Consider the following 19177-nt stretch of genomic DNA (forward strand, 5'->3'; position numbering starts at 1 on the left):
AACTGACACGGGGAGGGCTCAGCATGCTGGTGGCAGCTGTCTCTGGTATCCGGGAGCACTGGTGGTGGTGGTAGGGGTCACGGGCCTTCTGTCCATGGTACTGATGCCTCGCCCCCGCCATCACCTTCCAGCACCCCAGCAGGCTAAGCGGCTCCCGCCCCCAGCCATCTCTCTTCGTTCCAAGTCCATGACCTCAGAGCTGGAGGAGATGGGTGAGCCTGTGGGGCTGCTGGGGTCCAGGCGCTGGGGAGGGAGAGGGGCAGAAGGGGGGCTGAACCAGACCTTGAGTTTGTTAGTGTTGTTAGTGACCAGGGGTCCTCGTCCTCAACCTGTCCCCCAGTCCATGGGTCAGACTCTCTGTGGCCTGCGTGTGTGTCGCTGGGAAGGGGCGTCTGAGAGTCGACTTTCCTCTGTCCTCTTACATCTGTTTCTCTGTCGAGTCTCTCTCTGGGTCTGCACGTCCCTCCCTACGGGTCCCTATTTCCTTTCTGGCTTCTCTCCACCTGCCCCACCTCACGCCCACCCCCATTCTCTATCTCTTCCTCCACCAGCTTCCCCACCCTCCCCCGACAGAAAGGAAGGCCAGCCCCTCCCCAGACAGGGCCGAGTGGACCTGGGGGGTCCCGTTTCCCCTGACAGGGGGCAGATCGGGCAGCTGACCACCCCTACCCTGAGGGAGGAGGGTGTTCCAGAGAGGGGGCCCCTCGCCTCCCCCTGAAGTCCTAACTCTTGGCTCCTCTACTGCCTCTCCCCCGGGCTAGTCTCCCCCTGGAAGAAGAAGAGTGGTGAGTGGGCACAGGACTGGCGGGGGGGCCCCCCCGTCCCCATCCCGCCGGCGGACTCGCCCCTCCCCGACCCGGGCCCTTCACTGCCCCACTCGCGCTTGCGCACGCCCGCTGGTCGCACCCGCTGGCCACGCCCACTGGCCGAGCCCGCTCCGCCCCGTCCCTCGGGGCGCCCCTGGACTTCATCCGCATCCTTTGCCCACAGAGTACGAGCAGCAGCCTCCGCCGGTGCCCAGCATGGAGAAAAAGCGGACCGTGTATCAGATGGCTCTCAGTAAGATGGCCCACCCCGGGCTCCCCGGGCTGCCCAGGACCCCTGACCCCACGCCCCCTGGGGTGCAGGAGCCACTCCGACCCTCCTCCCGCCTGTGCACCCTTTGGCCACCTCCGAGCTGAGCCGATCACCTCACACCCCAACCTTGCCCCAGCCATCAAGTATGAGCTCCCACTTCTGTCCGCAGCCTCTCCCTCAACTTCTTCTTGCCCCACCCCCACCCCTCCACCTTCCCTCCTAGGACGATTGTCCTATTTGCTGCCCTCACCTCTTCCCACCGCTGGGCCCCGCCTTCTGGGCTGGAGACTGTGTCCATGGGGATGGGTGCCCTTTTCTGGTCCACACAAAACTTTGTCTGGGCTCCCGGCAGCTCCGTCTCTGGTGAGGCCAAAGCAAGCTTCATTGCACTGCCTCTTCCGCCTCCCCTTAGACAAACTGGATGAAATTTTGGCGGCAGCTCAGCAGACCATCAGTGCAAGCGAGAGTCCTGGACCTGGTGGCCTTGCGTCGCTGGGCAAACACCGGCCCAAAGGCTTCTTTGCCACCGAGGTAAGCTGCCTGCACTGGGGGATGGGGGCGTAGTGGTGAAGAGGCTGGGGGTGCACACGCCAACCTGGCACCTCTGTCCTGCTCCTTGCGAACCCTTCCTGACCCCACTGTGTTTACCGTCGATCCAGGAGGGGCACCGCGCTTCCTGGGTCCCCTCCTTTCTCCCCATTCTGGGGGCTTCCTTTCCTCCCTGCCCATCCTTTTCCTGATTCTCCTCCTAAATCTTGCTTCCTGTTCCCTCACCCCCTGCTCCTCACACTCTCTCCTCCATCTCTGTCCCACTTCAAGAGTCTCAGGGAAGGCCAAACGATGTCCTGGATGGCAGTCCCTGGCAGAGGCCCAGCACACGATAATAGGTGCTCAACAAGTGGGGGTTATTCAAATATTAATTATTAGCTCTGTCTCCGCTCTGCTTTTCCCTGTGACAGAGTGTCGTGGGCGTTGATCATATTTTGGACACTACATTTCACATGGGTTATCTCATTCGTTTGTAGGATCGGTTATTAGCTCATTTCCAGAGGGGAAACTGAGGCTCAGAGAGGGAGGCAGTATTTCAACTGGATCCATGGCCCTGACTCTTCTGGTGGGCCTGCTGGTCCCTCCGTGGCAGGCTTGTCATTGGGCCGGGCCCCTTCATGGGGCCACCAGCCCTGCTGGTGCCTCTTCCCACCCTCCAGCCTCTCCTCCAAAGGTCACACACCACCCTTCCTCTCTCTTAGCGCTTCCTACTTTTCTGTGCTCAGGCCCTGCCCTCTGACCCTGACCTCTGAACCCCTCTTCCAATAGGCTGCACCCACCACTCGGTGGCCAAGGGGCTATTTACTCTAAAACCAGATTCTCTGGCTTTTGGGGACCATGGATCCCCCTTGGAAGGCTGGGATAGTCCTCAGAATAATGCTTATAAACATAAAATACATAAGGAAACAAAAGAAGCCAATTACACTGATACTACAGTTATCAAAATATTTTTTTTAAGTTCGTTTATTTATTTTGAGAGGCGGGAGAGGGGCAGAAGGAGGGACAGAGAGAGAGGATCCCAAGCAGGCTCTGCACTGTCCGCGCAGAGCCCAACGCGGGGCTTGAACTTACGAACCGTGAGATCATGACCTGAGCCGAAACCAAGAGTTGGATGCTTAACCGACTGAGCCACCCGGGCGCCCCTCAAAATATTTTGAAAAGCAAAATTCGTGGGGCGCCTGGCTGGCTCAGTCAGTCGAGCGTGCAATTCTTGATCTCAGGGTCACGAGTTCAAGCCCCACGTTGGGCCTAGAGCTTAAACACACACACACACACACACACACACACACACACACACACACACACAGTAAAAGCAAAACTTGTGATACAGTAATATTGGTGCCTTTTTGTCAACACATTAGCCACCAAGACCTTGTGATGGATCTTACCTCCTCTAACGTAAAAGTCATGAGGAGCATAAACACTATTTCAAGAAATCTGCAACCATGTGATGGGATATGGAAATATCTGTGATTTCTATTGGGGATACAGTCACGGGTCTGGCCAAGACCAGCTCCGTTTGTTGCCTCCATCCCTCCCCCGAAGGTCAGCACAGAAGTGCACAAGCAGTCAAGCCAGGCAGACCTGCCTTCCAACCCTGACCTCCTCTGACTTCCTGTGTTACTTGGACCACACTGCTCCATTTCTCTGCATCTCAGTTTCCCGCTCCGCACAGTGGGGCTGAAGCCAATCTTGCGGGTCTTTCTGAGGATTGAACGAGATCAGCTCCTAGCACAGCAGGCTCTCAATAGACGCTGAGCCCTCTTAGGCCATAAAGTAAACTGGAGACCCCACAACGACTTACCAGTGAGCCTTGCACGTGCCCTCCAGAGATCCTACAACGGCATCTCAGGTGCAGAGTCTCCAAAATACACAGAGGGCGAGTCCCGTTTTCGTTTACACAACAAACGCGTGGCTTATCCACCAAGTGCCAGCCAGCCAGCATGCCAGCCCCTCCCCGTGTGAACCGTGGTTACGGCCAGACAAGATCCCAGCCCTCACAGAATTCACCATCTGAGCTCCAGAGACATCCCCCAGATGGGCCCAGACGTGGGCCAATAAGGTGGGGAGGGGGCGGTACTGAGGGACCTGCCGATGCCAACAGTGGGGGTGCAGACCCCAGGCAGGTCCACCGTAGGTCGGTCGAGGTGCCTCTTGGGCTGTCTCCTCCTAGGGTTCTGCTGTCCATCCATCTGTCCTCCCCTCTGTGAGGCTTTGGCTATCTCAGCTGCTCTCTCTCTTGCCTGGTCACTGACTCCAAGGGGTCATCCCACTACTGTCCCCCCCTTCTGCCCAGTCTCTGTCTGGGTGCCAGTTTCAGCCTTTCTCTGGACTCAGTTTTCCCCCTGATTATTGTGACCGTACCCTTTTGGTCCCATTCTCTGACTCTTTGCCTCCTGGGGCCTGCCTGGCCCTCCCCGTCTCAGGGCCTCTCAGGACTGCCTCTCTTCCTGCTTTGTTGGGGCGCTCTCTCTTGCCATCGCTGTCTCATTTCCCCTCCCGCCCTCCCCCAACCCCCGGCTCTGAATCCCCATCTCTGTCTCTCCCCATCTGTCTGCCTTTGCCTGTCTCTGTCTCTCCGTCTGTCTCTCCCTCCGCTCTCTCCCCCGTCACCCCTTTCAGGGGCTGTCTCCGTGGCACTCGTTTCTCAGCCCATCTTCAGCCTCCAGCCTGGGCACGCACTCTGCCCTTGAGGCCCCAGACCCACCACCGGCCCACGAGGTGGCACAGGAGGAGGGCTGGACCTCTGGCTGAGTCGCTGGGGAGGAGTCGGCCCGCAGCCGGTGACGTCACGCGCACCCGGGCACTCTGATTGGCTGCCCCCGCTGCGCGGGAGGGGACGCTCCGCGTTCATCGTTGGAGGTCAGCCTGTCCCACCTTGAGTCAGTGTGCTCCTCAGGCAGTCAGTCCAACCGCCTCCTCAGACCCTATTATGATTTCTCCATCAGTCTGGCGTCTCCTCTGCCACGCTGACCCCTTTTGTGTCAAGCTAACCCATTATTTGATCCCTCCTCTTCCACTTAGAAGTGTCTTCTGTTCGTGTGCCAATCTGGCGCCTCTGCCTTCACTCTGCACTCTCTTCAGACAAAGGCACCCCTCCCCTGTCATTGTGAACCCCCTTTTGTCACTCTGCCCCCCACCCCTCCCGACTCCCATGCTTCCTGCCAGATGCTTCCCTCACCTTCCTTCCCACCTCCCCATTATCCCTTGCTTGCCCTCCCCAGCCTGGACTCTGTATTCAGTGTCCTGTCCAGGACTGCTTCTGCCCCCCGTGGTCCCTGCATCCTTTCTGACTGGGTACTCCCCCCCCCCATCATTTTGCACACATTTACTGAGCACCCGGTATACACTGGACCCACTGCTCAGCCCTGGGGATGCGGGAGTAAGCCAATCCAGGCCACTTCTATTAGAGAATTTACATTTGGGGGCAGGGGGTGGATTTGGCAGAATTGGGGTCTGCTACCTGTAAGAGAAACCCCAGAACAGCGGGGGCTGACAAGGCAAGTCCTGTCTCTGTGATATTGAGGAAGGCTGGAGTAGGGAGTCCCAGGGGCAGGCGCCATGGTCACGAAGACCCAGGGTCCTTCCCACTTTCCGCTGCACCATCCCGGCTTTCTTGCCAACCATGAGGTCACCTCACGGTCCAAGATGGCTGGCGGGCTAGCTGTGGCACCAGCCTTCCAGATGGCAGGAACAAGGAAGAACGGAAAGGCAGAAAGGCAAAAGAGGGCGCATTGTTGCTTCTGGGGTCACCTCTGAAGAGACCTCCCCAAAGAAACACGCAACGCTTCCACTCGTGCATCTGTGCAGGCCTCGGTTCCATGGCCACGCTCAGCTGCAAGGGAGTCTGGGAAATATAGTCTCAATAGGTGCTAAGGGAGATTTAAAAAAAAATTTTAATGTTTTATTTACTTTTGAGAGAGAAAGAGCGCAAGTCGGGGCGGGGGGGGGGGGGTGTCAGGCAGAGAGAGAAGGAGAGAATCTGAAGCAGGCTTCAGGCTCTGAGCTGTCAGCACAGAGCGCGACGTGGGGCTTGAACCCACGAACTGTGCCGAAGTTGGACGCTTAACTGACTGAGCCGCCCAGGCGCCCCTGGGGTTTTCTTATCAAGGAAGAAGAGTAGAATGGGAATTGGGTAGGCTCCTTGCCCTGGGAGACAGACAATAAACAAAAAAGCAAATAATTATAATAACTCTACACTGGGATAAGTGGGTGCAGAGTAGTAAAAGGAATCCTCTCCAGGGAGACATCTGAAATTAATAGATCCCGTCCATTATCGCCCTTCTACAACCTGGCCGACCTCTTCTCCCACCCCTCAACACCCCTGCTCACCCAGTCCATACATGTCGGCCTCCTGCCGGTTCCTTGAGCACACCACACTCACTCCTACCTCAGGACATTTGCACTTCCTGTTCCCTCTGCCCGCAATACTCTTCCCCTGGCTGTATGCATGGCTCCCTTCCTCTAGGGTTTACTCAAATTACATCTTCACAGAAAGTCCTTCCTTGACTGCAGTACTTTATCTCATTTTTTAAAGTTTGTTTATTTTGAGAGAGAGAAAGAGAGAGAGAGGGGGGGGAAGGGGCAGAGAGAGAGGGAGAGAAAGAATCCCAAGCAGGCTCCGTGCTGTCAGCGCAGAGCCCGATGCAGGGCTTGAACCCACGAACCACGAGATCATGACCTGATCCAAAATCAAGAGTCGGACGCTTAACCGAGGCACCCCTGCCCTGTTTTAAATTACAGTCCCTCTCTCCTCCATGGCATACCTCCACCTGACCCACGTTATGTTACTAATTTATTTTGCCTGCCCTCCACGAAGGCAGGGACTTTTGTCGATTTTGTGTATGGCTGCATCTACAGCGTCTAGAACAGCCCCTGGCATGGATCAGGTGCTCAATAAATACCTCTGGAATGAATGAATGAATGAATGAATGAATGAAACACAGAGGTAGATAGTTTCAATCCGGAGTGGTGAGCACAGTGAGAGGGTAGCTTAGGCGCACCCTATTAAGGTCTAGAGCTTTCTGTGTTGAAGGAACTGTCCTACCTCTGTGCTGTCCCATATGGCAGCCATCAGCCATGTGTGACGATGGATCCTTTGAAATGACCGGCATGAATGGAAGAAAGGAATGTTTAATTATAAGTTATTTTAATTAATTAAAATTTACATCCAAAAGGGCGGTGGCTACTGTATTGGGCAATGTAGGTTTAGAGGAAGGGAGAGGCCAGACCAGGTGGGGACGAGGATGACAAGTTTCCCCAAGCAGAGCAGGGGGAAAGGATGTTTCAGGCAGAGGGAACAGCATATGCGGAGGCACAGGAAAGGTAGGGGGGGAGTACTTAGAGGAAGGGGGCTGGAGGGAGTGCGATGGGAGGTAAGGGTAGGGACTTCATCCAAAAAGGGTTTCCTTTCTCTGCACTTCTGGTCTCAAAGACAGAGAACAGAGACATATGGGGTCACCCGGTGGAAGGAAGGGAGTCAGCGCTTGATGCTGGCTCATTGTCATTTAGTTACTCTTCATGTGACACAGGCTTGTAGAACATCAGGTCCTGTTTGGGGACTGGGGACCCAAAAGTGAACAAGACCAACAAAGTTGCTACCCTAACAGGCTGTTAGGACTTCCATGGGTCTTTGGCATTTTTGCCTTCACGAGCTCCTCCCCCTCCAACAAAAAGCCTTAAAATCTGTATTGTCTGGTTGTCTTGGTGCAAAGATGAATATTATCATCCAGGCTGGATTCTATTCATCCCCCCTCCAACCTCTGATTTTAAAGGAAATTGAACTATTTTCCCTGAAGGTATCCTGGGCCCCGGATTCTGTACCTGTGGCGCCTTCTGGGAGCTGACATTCTAGGCAGGGAGACGGAAAGTAAGCAAGTAAACAAATCCTTTCAGACGAGGATAAGCGCCAGAAGGACAACAGGACAGGGAGACGCAGTGGACAGGGACTGGGAGGGACGTTTGAGTGGAGAACATGAAGATGGAAAGGAACGTGTGGCGATGAGGAGGAAACCGTGGCAGAGACAAAAACCCAGGACTTGCAAGGGTTCTAAAGCGGGGATGGGCTTTGGGCCATTGGAGGGGCAGGCCGGGCGGCCACGGTGGGACCGGAGTTAAGGAGGCAGGAGATGCAGGTGGGGCCAGAGTGTCCTGGGTACCTGGGTCTCCCACAGTCGAAGCCTGACATGGGGATTTCTGCACCTCCAGCATCCTAAGGGGAAAATTGCGAGGGAGTGAGGGAGGCAGGATGGGCTGTGGAGGTCAGCAAAGCCGGTCCCCGCTGGAGTCCCCTTCAGCCCGATTTCTACCAGAGCTTTGGAGCGTGCATGGCACAGGGAGTCAGGCCTGCCTCGGACCTCCGTGTCAGCCAGTCCTTGGCTGCAGGCCGCTCCCAGAGCTAGGGGGACGTGACTACTTGGGCTCACCAGCTCCTTTGGAGGAGGGCCATATTTCAGAGCGAGGGGCAGCAGCTGAGAGCCCAGGCAGGTGACACAGCAGCTGGGGATGGTCACGGCACCTCAGCCAGGGGGATCTGGGTGCACACCAACAGTGTCTACCACAGACGGCCCTGTAGACCAGAGTGGGGGATTCCGATCCCCTCCTAACTGATGGTGGGGCGGGGGGCCGCTGTAGGATTTTAAGCAAGGCAATGACATGACTGGACTTCTTTTTGAAAGATCCCTCTGCCTCTTGCATGGGAAGCAGAACAGAAAGAGGCGGTGGGGACACGGGTGGCAGCAGGATGACAAAAGAAGCTACTGCGGCCCATGTAGGCAAGGAACGGTGGGGACTTGGACTTGGGGAGGGGCTGACAGCAGGAATGGAGAAAAGACCCAGACTGGTGATCTGGGTGGACTGAGAATCTGCTTTCTTTTCCTTTCTTTCTCCCCGCTGCCCAAACTCAGAAACCCTTCCCTTCGCCAGAATTCCCTTTTGCCTCCTCGACGCCTCTCACCCTTCCTGCAGAGGCCTGGAGAAGGGATGGGGGCTGGCTGTGCGGTGAAGCCATGAGACTTCACACCCAGACTCATCCTTCTCTGTTGTCTTTCCTCCCCGACCGCGACCCCGAAGTCAAGCTTCGATCCGCACCACCGCTCCCAGCCAAGTTATGAACGTCCTTCTTACCTGCCTCCAGGACCCGGGCTTATGCTCCGGCAAAAATCTATCGGTATGTCACGCAGAAGGGGGGGTATAATGGATGCCAGCGGGGGAGGGGGAGGCTGGGGAGGATGACAGTTTACGGGAGAAATGAATGGGGCTTTGAAATGTTCTTTCCTACTTCCTCACGTGACCACGGTTCCGTTGAGTTGGGCAAAGAGCTCAGGCTTTGTTGTTTGCGCAAATCTGCGTTTGGATCCTGGCTTTTGTCCCTCCTAGCTGTGTGACCTGGGGCAGGGGGCTTCACCTCTCTGGGCCTTGGGTTCTTCCTCTAGAAAATGGGCACCTTATTGTTCCCGCCTGGATGCAGTGGGTTGAAGCCCCCACCACAGACCCTGGTGTCTTCTCATATCTGACTTCATCCATCCATCCATCCATCCATCCGTTCTACAAATATTTATTGACCCCCTACCATATGTCCTAGACTGCTGGTGATACATGGCAGTGAACAAAACAGACCAAAAGGTCCTGTCCTCGTGGAGTTTTCCTTCCAGCAGGGGAAGACAGATATTGGCTTATAAGGTTAAGAAACAAGACAATGATATAGTATGTTCACAGTGTTAAGTTCTCTGGGGGGCGGGGAGGAGGAACAGCAGAATAAGAGAAGTCAGGAGTTCTGGGAGGCAGGTTTGAGCCAAAGCATGGAAATGAAGGGCGCCTGGGTGGCTCGGTCGGTTGAGCATCCGACTTCGGCTCACATCATGATTTCACGGTTCGGGAGTTGGAGCCCCGCATCAGGCTCTGTGCTGACAGTGCGGAGCCTTCTTCGGATCCTCGTTCCTCCTCTCTCTGCCCCCCTCACTCTCTCCCTCTAAATTAAATAAACATTTAAAAAAATCTTTAAGACATGGAAATGAAGGGGAGAGCCATGTGGGTATAAGGCAGTAGGGCATTCCAGGTAGTGGGAACGGCCGGGACAAAGGTCCTGAGGTAGGATTGAGCCACCATTTGCTCCGATGGGGGAGACTATGGGGTCAGAAGAGATCAGGGGTACAGTTGGGGGCCTGCTAAGTCTCAGATGCCAGCGGGACATCCGAGTAGATGTGGCATTTGGATATAGGAGCCTGGAGCTCAGGGGAGAGGACTGAGCCCCAGGACAGACACAGGCGTCTTCAGCAGAGACGGAGTGAGTGATGCAGGACGCGGCTTGAGATGACCCCAAGGGAGAGAGAGTAGTCAGAGGTGAGGACACGGTCAAAGCCTGAGCCCTGGCAGTGATGAGTAGGCAAAAGTCTTTGCTCTCCGCATCCACTCTGAGGCCTTTTGCTAACTGGGTCTAGCTTTTCTCCTCCTTCCAGCGTCCACAGTCCACCCGTGCGAGTCTTGCGTTTGTGTCCCATCATGTACCTAATCTCGACTCCCTCTAAATCCACCCAGCACTGCTTACCTCTAAGGCGGCTCTGCCTGCTAAACGTTAGCCTCAGCCTAAGTCGTTCCGTCTGGGAAATCGCAGGTTTGATGTGCTAATGGCATTTCCTTTCTGCGTCTCCATGAAAAGAAACCTACGGCGACGCGCGCGGACATGGGTACCTCTCTCCCCCTCGCCTCCGGCCACTTTTGCTCACCCCCAGCCACCCCTGGCGCTTAACGTGCCTCCGTGCGAGTTAGAAAAAGGCGCCCCCTCCTGGCACGGGGCGGAAGTTCAGCTGAATCTCGCCCCGCCCCGACCCCCTCGCTCCCTCTGCCGGTTGCTGTCGTGCGTGCGCAACCTGTGTGGTCGAGCGCATTTGTCGCGCCTGGGGAAGCTCTGGACTAATCCTTGCGTGAGGTTCTCAGCGTAGGCTTGCGAAGGGTCGTCGTATTTATCATCATTCTTCTTCTCCTTCTTAATGGTTTCGTTAACACTGCGACTACAGTTTTAGTAGCCCTGTGACCCCCTCCCCCCACTCTCCTGGATCCCTTGTGTCTTCCCAGGGGCTGCAGAAGATGATAGACCCTACCTAGCACCCCCAGCCATGAAGTTCAGCCGCAGCCTGTCTGTGCCCGGCTCGGAGGACATCCCTCCGCCGCCCACCACGTCCCCACCGGAGCCCCCCTACAGCACACCTCCGGCCCCCTCCTCCTCTGGCCGCCTCACCCCATCCCCCAGAGGAGGGCCCTTCAACCCCAGTTCGGGTGGCCCCCTCCCCTCCTCTTCCCCTGCGTCCTTCGATGGGCCCTCCCCTCCCGACACGCGTGTAGGGGGCCGTGAGAAGAGCCTGTACCACAGCGGGCCCCTGCCCCCCGCCCACCACCACCCGCCCCACCACCACCACCATCACGCCCCGCCCCCCCAGCCTCACCACCACCACGCCCACCCCCCTCATCCCCCGGAGATGGAGACGGGCGGCTCTCCCGACGACCCCCCACCCCGACTGGCCCTGGGGCCCCAGCCCAGCCTGCGCGGCTGGCGGGGTGGCGGGCCCGGCCCCACCCCGGGGGCCCCGTCCCCGTCGCACCACGGCGGCGGGGGCGGGGGCATCGGCTCCTCCCAGGCCCCGGCCCTGCGCTACTTCCAGCTGCCCCCCCGGGCGGCCAGCGCGGCCATGTACGTGCCAGCCCGCTCGGGCCGCGGGCGCAAGGGGCCCCTGGTCAAGCAGACCAAGGTCGAAGGCGAGCCCCAGAAGGGCGGCGGCCTCCCGCCCGCCCCCTCGCCCACGTCCCCGGCGTCCCCGCAGCCGCCGCCCGCCGCGGCCGCGCCCTCAGAGAAGAACTCCATCCCCATCCCCACCATCATCATCAAGGCTCCGTCCACCAGTAGCAGCGGCCGAAGCAGCCAGGGCAGCAGCACCGAGGCGGAGCCCCCGACCCAGCCCGAGGCCGCGGGCGGCGGCGGCGGCGGCGGCGGCGGGGGCGGCGGGGGCGGCGGGGGCTCCTCGGCGCCCAGCCCCGCCCCGGCCATGTCGCCGGTGCCGCCGTCGCCCTCGCCGGTGCCCACCCCCAGCTCGCCCAGCGGCCCGGCCACCCTCGACTTCACCAGCCAGTTCGGAGCGGCCCTGGTGGGCGCGGCGCGGAGGGAAGGCGGCTGGCAGAACGAAGCCCGCCGGCGGTCCACGCTCTTCCTCTCCACCGACGCGGGGGACGAGGACGGCGGCGACGGCGGGCTGGGCCCCGGGGCGCCCCCGGGCCCCCGGCTGCGCCACTCCAAATCCATCGACGAGGGCATGTTCTCCGCCGAGCCCTACCTCCGGCTGGAGTCCGCGGGCGCGGGGAGCGGCGTCGGGTACGGGGGCTACGGGGCCGGGGGCCGAGCCTACGCGGGCAGCGGGGGCAGCAGCGCCTTCACCAGCTTCCTGCCGCCCCGACCCCTGGTCCACCCGCTGACCGGCAAGGCCCTGGACCCAGCCTCCCCGCTCGGGCTGGCCCTGGCCGCCCGAGAGCGGGCGCTGAAGGAGTCCTCGGAGGGCGGCGGGCCCCCCCAGCCCCCTCCAAGGCCCCCATCGCCCCGCTACGAGGCGCCGCCGCCCACCCCGCACCACCACTCGCCCCACGCCCACCACGAGCCCGTGCTGCGTCTCTGGGGGGCCTCACCGCCGGACCCCGCCCGCCGGGAGCTGGGGTACCGGGCAGGGCTGGGCAGCCAGGAGAAGTCCCTTCCGGCCAGCCCTCCAGCGGCCCGACGCTCCTTGCTGCACCGCTTGCCCCCCACAGCTCCCGGGGTCGGGCCCCTCCTCCTGCAGCTGGGGCCCGAGCCCCCGGCCCCGCACCCCGGGGTGAGCAAGGCGTGGAGGTCGGGGGCCCCCGAGGAGCCGGAACGGCTGCCCCTCCACGTGCGGTTCCTCGAGAACTGCCAGCCCAGGGCCGGCGGCGCGGGCGGAAGGGGGCCCCCCTCGGAGGACGGGCCGGGGGTTCCGCCTCCCAGCCCGCGCCGGTCCGTACCGCCCTCGCCCACCTCCCCGCGGGGCGGCGAAGAGAACGGGCTCCCCCTGCTGGTCCTGCCGCCCCCCGCTCCCTCGGTGGACGTGGAAGACGGCGAATTCCTCTTTGTGGAACCGCTGCCCCCGCCTCTGGAGTTCTCCAACAGCTTCGAGAAGCCGGAGTCGCCGCTCACACCCGGGCCGCCCCACCCGCTGCCGGACCCTCCCACCCCAACCACCCCGTTGCCCCCCGTGCCGCCGCCCGCCGTGGCCGCCGCGCCTCCCACCCTGGACTCCACGGCGTCCAGCCTGACTTCCTATGACAGTGAGGTGGCCACGCTGACCCAGGGGGCCCCCGTGGCTCCCGGGGACCCCCCTCCGCCAGGCCCGCCGGCCCCGGCCGCCCCTGCTCCCCCGGCCCCACAGCCTGGCCCCGACCCGCCGCCTGGCACGGATTCTGGTATCGAGGAGGTGGACAGTCGGAGCAGCAGTGACCACCCGCTGGAGACCATCAGCAGCGCGTCCACACTGAGCAGCCTTTCTGCCGAAGGCGGTGGCAGCGCCGGAGGCGGCGGCGGCGGCGGCGGCGCCGGTGTGGCCAGTGGGCCGGAGCTCCTGGACACGTATGTGGCCTACCTGGACGGCCAGGCCTTCGGGGGGAGTGGTGCTCCCGGGCCACCGTACCCCCCGCAGCTCATGACTCCTTCCAAGCTCCGGGGCCGGGCCCTGGGGACCAGCGGAGGCCTGCGGCCCGGCCCTAGCGGGGGGCTCCGGGACCCCGTCACTCCCACCAGCCCCACGGTCTCCGTGACGGGGGCTGGAACGGATGGGCTGCTGGCCCTGAGCGGTTGCACAGGACCCTCATCGGCGGGTATGGCGGGGGGTCCGGTGGCCATAGAGCCAGAAGGCCCACCGGTGCCCTTGCCGTCAGCCTCCTCTCTGCCTCGGAAGCTGCTGCCCTGGGAGGAGGGCCCGGGCCCACCGCCACCACCCCTGCCCGGGCCCCTGGCCCAGCCTCAGGCCTCGGCCTTGGCCACAGTAAAAGCCAGCATCATCAGTGAACTCAGCTCCAAGCTTCAGCAATTTGGGGGCTCCTCGGCAGCTGGTGGCGCTCTGCCCTGGGCCCGGGGAGGCAGCGGGGGAAGCGGGGACAGCCACCACGGGGGAGCCAGCTACGTCCCCGAGAGGACCTCTTCCCTGCAGCGGCAGAGGTGAGCAGGCGGGCCGGGGGGGGGGGGGGGGCTGCTGGTTGGTGACGGGGGCCAGAGGGGCCGATGCTGTGGGCAGCAGGGTCTCCCTTCCCCCTAGCTGTGTCCTTTGAGGGTCCCGGGTGGCAGAGAGAACACAGAAACCAGGCTGGCCTGCCGAAGTCTGTCCCCAGAGAAGCATGCTTTCACAGATACTTTATCTCAGGAGCTTTTGTGGTCTCTTCCCATCACCGTGGCAACCCACATCCCATGAGGAACAAAAAAAGTTACTGACAAAAGAGACCGGAGCACGACTTGCCGATGTCTCGTTTTCATGGTGGGTTGTCAGTTCTGACAGTCCCTGAAGTCTTCGAGTCCCTTGAACCCGGCGCGGCTCAAGATGAGATGCTCTTAGGGGGCAGCGTGTTTGGAGTGTGGCCCTGGAGCCGGGCTTCTTGGGCTTGGGTGTCAGCCCCCGACTCCCAACTGCGTGACCTTAGGCAAAGGCGTCCACCCCTCCGTAGAAGGGGGACGGGACAGTACCCACCTAAAAGGGTTTTTGAGACGATTGCTTGTGGGCTGTGGTTAGAACACGAGAGGGGGGAGGGGAGGGGCCTCTCACCAGAGCCCAGCGAGTAAAACCGGACAACTGCGGGATGGTGCGCAAGTTTCCCAAGGCAGCTAGCTTAGCTAGGATCACCACTGGGTTCGAGCTCGTTCGAACTAATGAGCTCAGTTCGTCCCTAGGAGCTCCTAGTCTTAGGGAGAGTGGAGTCACATTCCTGAACCGGGCCCACGGAGAGCGTGACGAGAGGTTTCTGAATCCAACCCTTGCCCTTGTCCATCTGCAGAGCTCACTCGAACTTGGAGGGTCCGATGCCCTTTTGGCGATGGTTGAATGTGGTTTTACCAGGCCTTTGAGATCCCAAGGCAACCTGTTGATTCTTTTTAAGAATTCCGGGTAGAGGAGAGGACGCTCTATTTAGTCGACAGGCGCCTCACTGACTATCACCTGCTATGTGCTGGGTGCCCTTCTGGGTGACGGGGACCCCACAGTGGACAAGACAGGTGGAGCCCGGCCCTCAGGGAGCTTGTAGTTTCAGGAGGCAGGGATGGGGGATGGTTAGAGAAGGCCTCTCAAATAACCAGCTAGAAGAACAGAAACTAGAGGACGGGAGGGAGCAGATCACATGGCCACCTGCGGGAAAGCGAGCTAGGCCAGTTCAAAGGCCCTGAGGCAGGACTGTCCCCGAAGGGAGCGAAAGGGATGAGGGGAACCTTTTTCTCCCCTTGTTTCTTCTCTCTTTCATCTCCCTCTCCTCATCTCTCCCCCCCTTTCTCTGTCCCCTGTCCCCTTCCATCTCTCTCCCCTGAACGCTCACCTTCTTTTTGTTCCCCTCTCACCGTCTCCCTGTCTTCCACTCTGCTGTGACTGGCCATACCCCCAAAAGGCAGTATAGAGTAGTGGTTAAGAGCTCAGACTTTGGTGCCATATAACCGGGCTCTGCCACTTCCTGGCTGTGTGTCCTTAGGCAAGTTGCTTAACCTCTCTGTGCTGTTGATAATAATAGTAACCTGCATCAGGGTCGTCCTGGGGAATAAACTGAGATGCGATCTGTAAAGCACTTGGAACAATGCCTGGCACACGTGAGCATCAGTGAGTGGTGGCGATTATTATTATTAGCACTTAATGTCTCTTTTTCTTTCATCTCTCTTGACTGTCACCCTCTCCCTGACCTCTCGTTCTTCTCTCCCTTCACTTCTGTCCTGCCATCTGTCTTGCCCCCGTCGCCCCTTCTATCTCTTCCCATCTCTCCGCCCTGGCTCCGGTGTCTCCTCTTCTCTCCCCTGTGTCTTGACCCCTGCCTCTTTCTCACCCCGCCACTGCCCTCCAAACCCCCTGCCTCCCCCCCTGCCCCCTTGTCACATTCCAGACTCTCCGAAGACTCCCAGCCCTCGCTCCTCTCCAAACCCGTCAGCAGCCTGTTTCAGAACTGGCCCAAACCACCTCTGCCGCCACTCCCCACGGGAACTGGGGTCTCCCCTTCCGCCGCTGCAGCTCCGGGGGCCACGTCACCCTCAGCCTCCTCCTCCACGTCCACCCGCCACCTCCAGGGCGTGGAGTTCGAGATGCGGCCGCCTCTGCTCCGCCGGGCCCCCAGCCCCTCACTGCTGCCCGCCTCGGAGCACAAGGTCAGCCCTGCGCCCAGGCCCTCGTCCCTGCCCATCCTGCCTTCTGGACCCTTGTACCCGGGCCTCTTTGACATCCGTGGCTCCCCAACCGGAGGGGCAGGAGGCTCCGCTGACCCTTTCGCCCCCGTCTTTGTGCCACCACACCCCGGGATGTCCGGGGGGCTTGGTGGAGCCTTGTCAGGGGCCCCCCGCTCCCTCTCACCAACCCGCCTGCTTTCGCTGCCCCCGGACAAGCCCTTCGGCGCTAAACCTCTGGGGTTCTGGACCAAGTTCGACGTGGCTGATTGGCTCGAGTGGCTGGGCTTGGCTGAGCACCGAGCACAGTTCCTGGACCACGAGATCGATGGCTCCCATCTGCCCGCCTTGACCAAGGAAGATTACGTCGATCTGGGCGTGACCAGGGTGGGCCACCGCATGAACATCGACCGGGCTCTCAAATTTTTCCTGGAGAGGTGATGGCTGGCCTGGACGGACCAGCCCGTCCACAGAACCCTTGAGCCTACTGGCCTCTTAACCTCTGACCCCTGACCGTCATTATCTCCCCTGGGCCAGGGACTCTGCTAGAACTGCGCCCTGCCCTCGTCTCCCAAGGCCGGAGGTCACCGGTTGGCCAGATCCCCGGCCAGACATTTGCACCTCACAGGAGGGGGCAGCTGACACAAGACTGTGTGTGAAGCAGGGAGCAGGGGGGGTGGTGATGGAGGAAATCGCAGAGGGGGACGGAGAAGGAGGGAAGGGTCGGTTCTGGGGAGGGGGAACAGACAGAGCCATAGGGGGTCAGCCCTGAGCCTGATTGGATGGGGTTTGTCCCCGGCCGCAGGGGAAGGGGGTGCCCTCAGATTCCACCACCTGCCGCTCCTCTAACAACCCTTCCCCCCACTCCAGGCCCCTGGGCTCTCCCCACCCTCCCCCCTCCCCAGCACACACACACAGCAGCCCCCCACCCCGGCCTCTTGCACGCCCCTTTGCACGCCTGCTTGCCTCTCTCTTCTCCCCGGGCTACAATTTTGCACAAATTTGCCCTCTCGCTGTCTTGCACACTCCGCCTTCGCTTCCGGCTCGCGAGGCCCTCTCAGCGCTCAAACACCGACCCCTCCCCCCCCCCCTGCTTTCCCTAGCCCACATTGCATTTCTTCTCTTCTGCCACATTCCATACCTTTACTCTCTCAGACTCTTGTCCTTGGTGCCCTCCCGTGCACACCTCACTTCTGAAAATCTCTAAACCCTTGCTGCAGACACACTTGGGACACCCCTTCCCCCACCCCCTCCCACACTCTGTGCACGCATACTTATTCTCTGGAGCACACCTGCCTTTGTTCAGCTTTTGCACACTTGCTATCCCGTGCACTTTTCCTGACACGCTTCCATCCATTCTGTTAAAGCATTAGCCCCTTCTTGAACCCCCACATTTCTACTCGACCTGCCTGTCCCTGTTGCAGGGACACTCCCCTGCACCTCCGTGCCCCCCCCCACACTGTCATTTCTTGCACATCTCGTACACCTGCCCCCCCCCAGGAACTGCTTGTCTTTCAAATGCTCATTCCCTTCCTCTTCGCCAGCCAGCCCCCGCCCCCCGCCCCGTTCCCTTGCACCCTTCTTTTCCAGATCTCTGTCCTGCTTCCTTCTCTTTTGTGCACTTTCTCCCACCCTCACTCTTGCACACAGCCTCTGCAGCGCTCTCACTGCTCTCGCGAAGCCGGGTCCTTCCTCTGACAATGTTCCTGCACGCCGTGGCTTTGCTGCACACTCATTCTCGAATGTCTGCTTGTCCTCGCCGGCTCCTGGGTGACTTTTTCCATCTCCCCGGGGGAACCCTACCACCTCTCTCCTTCTGCACACGTGTCTCCGTCCAAAAACTCTGGGGCTGAGCTATCCCCGCTTTTCCGAGCATCCTTACTTCTTGTTCCTGTGGAGGAACAGCTCGTGCAGACCTTCTGACCCTGCCTATTTTCTTCCCTCTCCACACTCCTTTCTCCTTCTGGCCAGAGAAGACCCTAGGCAAGCCCCCTTGTTGCTCACTGTGGCCTCCATTCTTCCTCTTCTCCCTGCTCCAGTCTGTGACTTCTTGCACACCCTCTCTCGTCTCGCTCTTCCTAGTTCTTCCTGGACCATCTCTCCATCCATTTTGCACGAAGACCCCCCCCCCCCAACCTTTCTTTCTCTCAGAGAAACTCCCTCTCCCTCCAGCATGGCTGTTCCTTCCTGCACGCTCCCCCACCCCCACTCCCTTTATTCCTGGGGCTTGGGAACTTTAAGCCACCCCTTCCCCTGAGAAGCCCCCTCTCCTACTGTGGGTAAAGGGGGGAGGGCATCGCCCTCAGGTCCCCCCCATGTTCAGCTGCCAAAGAAGGGAGCTCCCCCTCCTTTCCCCAAGCCCATTCCCCCTCTGCTGCCCCCTACCCCCCAGGGGGGGGCGCTCCGTCCATGGGGGGAGGGTGCTTGCAGCCCTCTCCCCTCACCACGTCAGGGATCTGCGGGGAACCATGTGGGAGGGTCGTGGGAGGGGGGAGGGATGGCAAGGAGGGGGGCAGAGGTCGCGCTGGGCCCCTACCCGCCCCCTCCCCCTTGTCGGATGCCCCCCGTCCGCAGGGGGCCTGCGCGGCGCCCGTCTATCAAGGGCTTGTTCATTCTGGATGGGTGCCGCGGGGTTGGGGAGGGTGTAGGGGGTGGGGAGGGGGGAGGAGAGGTCGGGGTGGGGGGTGGGGAAGGGACTGGATGGGGCAGCGCGGGGTGGAGAGGATAAAGCAAAAAGAGGAACAATAATGAAAATACAAAATACAAAAAAAAAAAAAAAAAAACAAAAAACCCTAGAACACACACACACAACAACAACAAAAAAAAAAATCCAGAAAAAAAACCTGAAATAAAAGCCCGAGAATTGTCTTCCAAGGGGGGTGGGAGAAGAAAAAAGGAGGGGGGAGGATGAGGACGTCAGGTTCTCGCTGAGACAGGGATTGGCATGGGTTGAAAGCCCCCGGCGCCCACCCGGGTCTTCCCTCTCGCGAGCCTCTCAGTTCATCCCTCAAGGGATCGGGACCCAGGCGTCCGTTCGCAGGGACTGGGGGAAGATGAGGGAGGCGGGATTATATTACGGGGGTTCATCCCTACCCCCCCCCCCCAATCACCTCCCTCGCCCTGACTCCCCACCAAGATTTTGCAGAGAGAAATGGCTTTTGT

At 60.1% G+C, this 19177-nt stretch overlaps 1 protein-coding gene across 1 annotated transcript in view; it reads left to right on the forward strand.

Annotated features, from left to right (window-relative positions):
• The window catches only part of SHANK1 (SH3 and multiple ankyrin repeat domains 1), a 40695-nt gene extending 24239 nt beyond the window's left edge, over window positions 1-16456 (forward strand). Inside the window, exons 18-23 of the mRNA XM_042918684.1 lie at window positions 132-212; window positions 991-1059; window positions 1490-1608; window positions 8698-8794; window positions 10699-13831; window positions 15742-16456. Coding sequence (XP_042774618.1) covers window positions 132-212; window positions 991-1059; window positions 1490-1608; window positions 8698-8794; window positions 10699-13831; window positions 15742-16456 — 4214 coding nt within the window. The remainder of the gene's footprint in view (window positions 1-131; window positions 213-990; window positions 1060-1489; window positions 1609-8697; window positions 8795-10698; window positions 13832-15741) is intronic.
• The last annotated feature ends 2721 nt before the right edge of the window (window positions 16457-19177 follow it).

The sequence above is a fragment of the Panthera leo genome, chromosome E2 (assembly GCF_018350215.1).
Source record: "Panthera leo isolate Ple1 chromosome E2, P.leo_Ple1_pat1.1, whole genome shotgun sequence".
Classification (NCBI taxonomy): Eukaryota; Metazoa; Chordata; class Mammalia; order Carnivora; family Felidae; genus Panthera; species Panthera leo.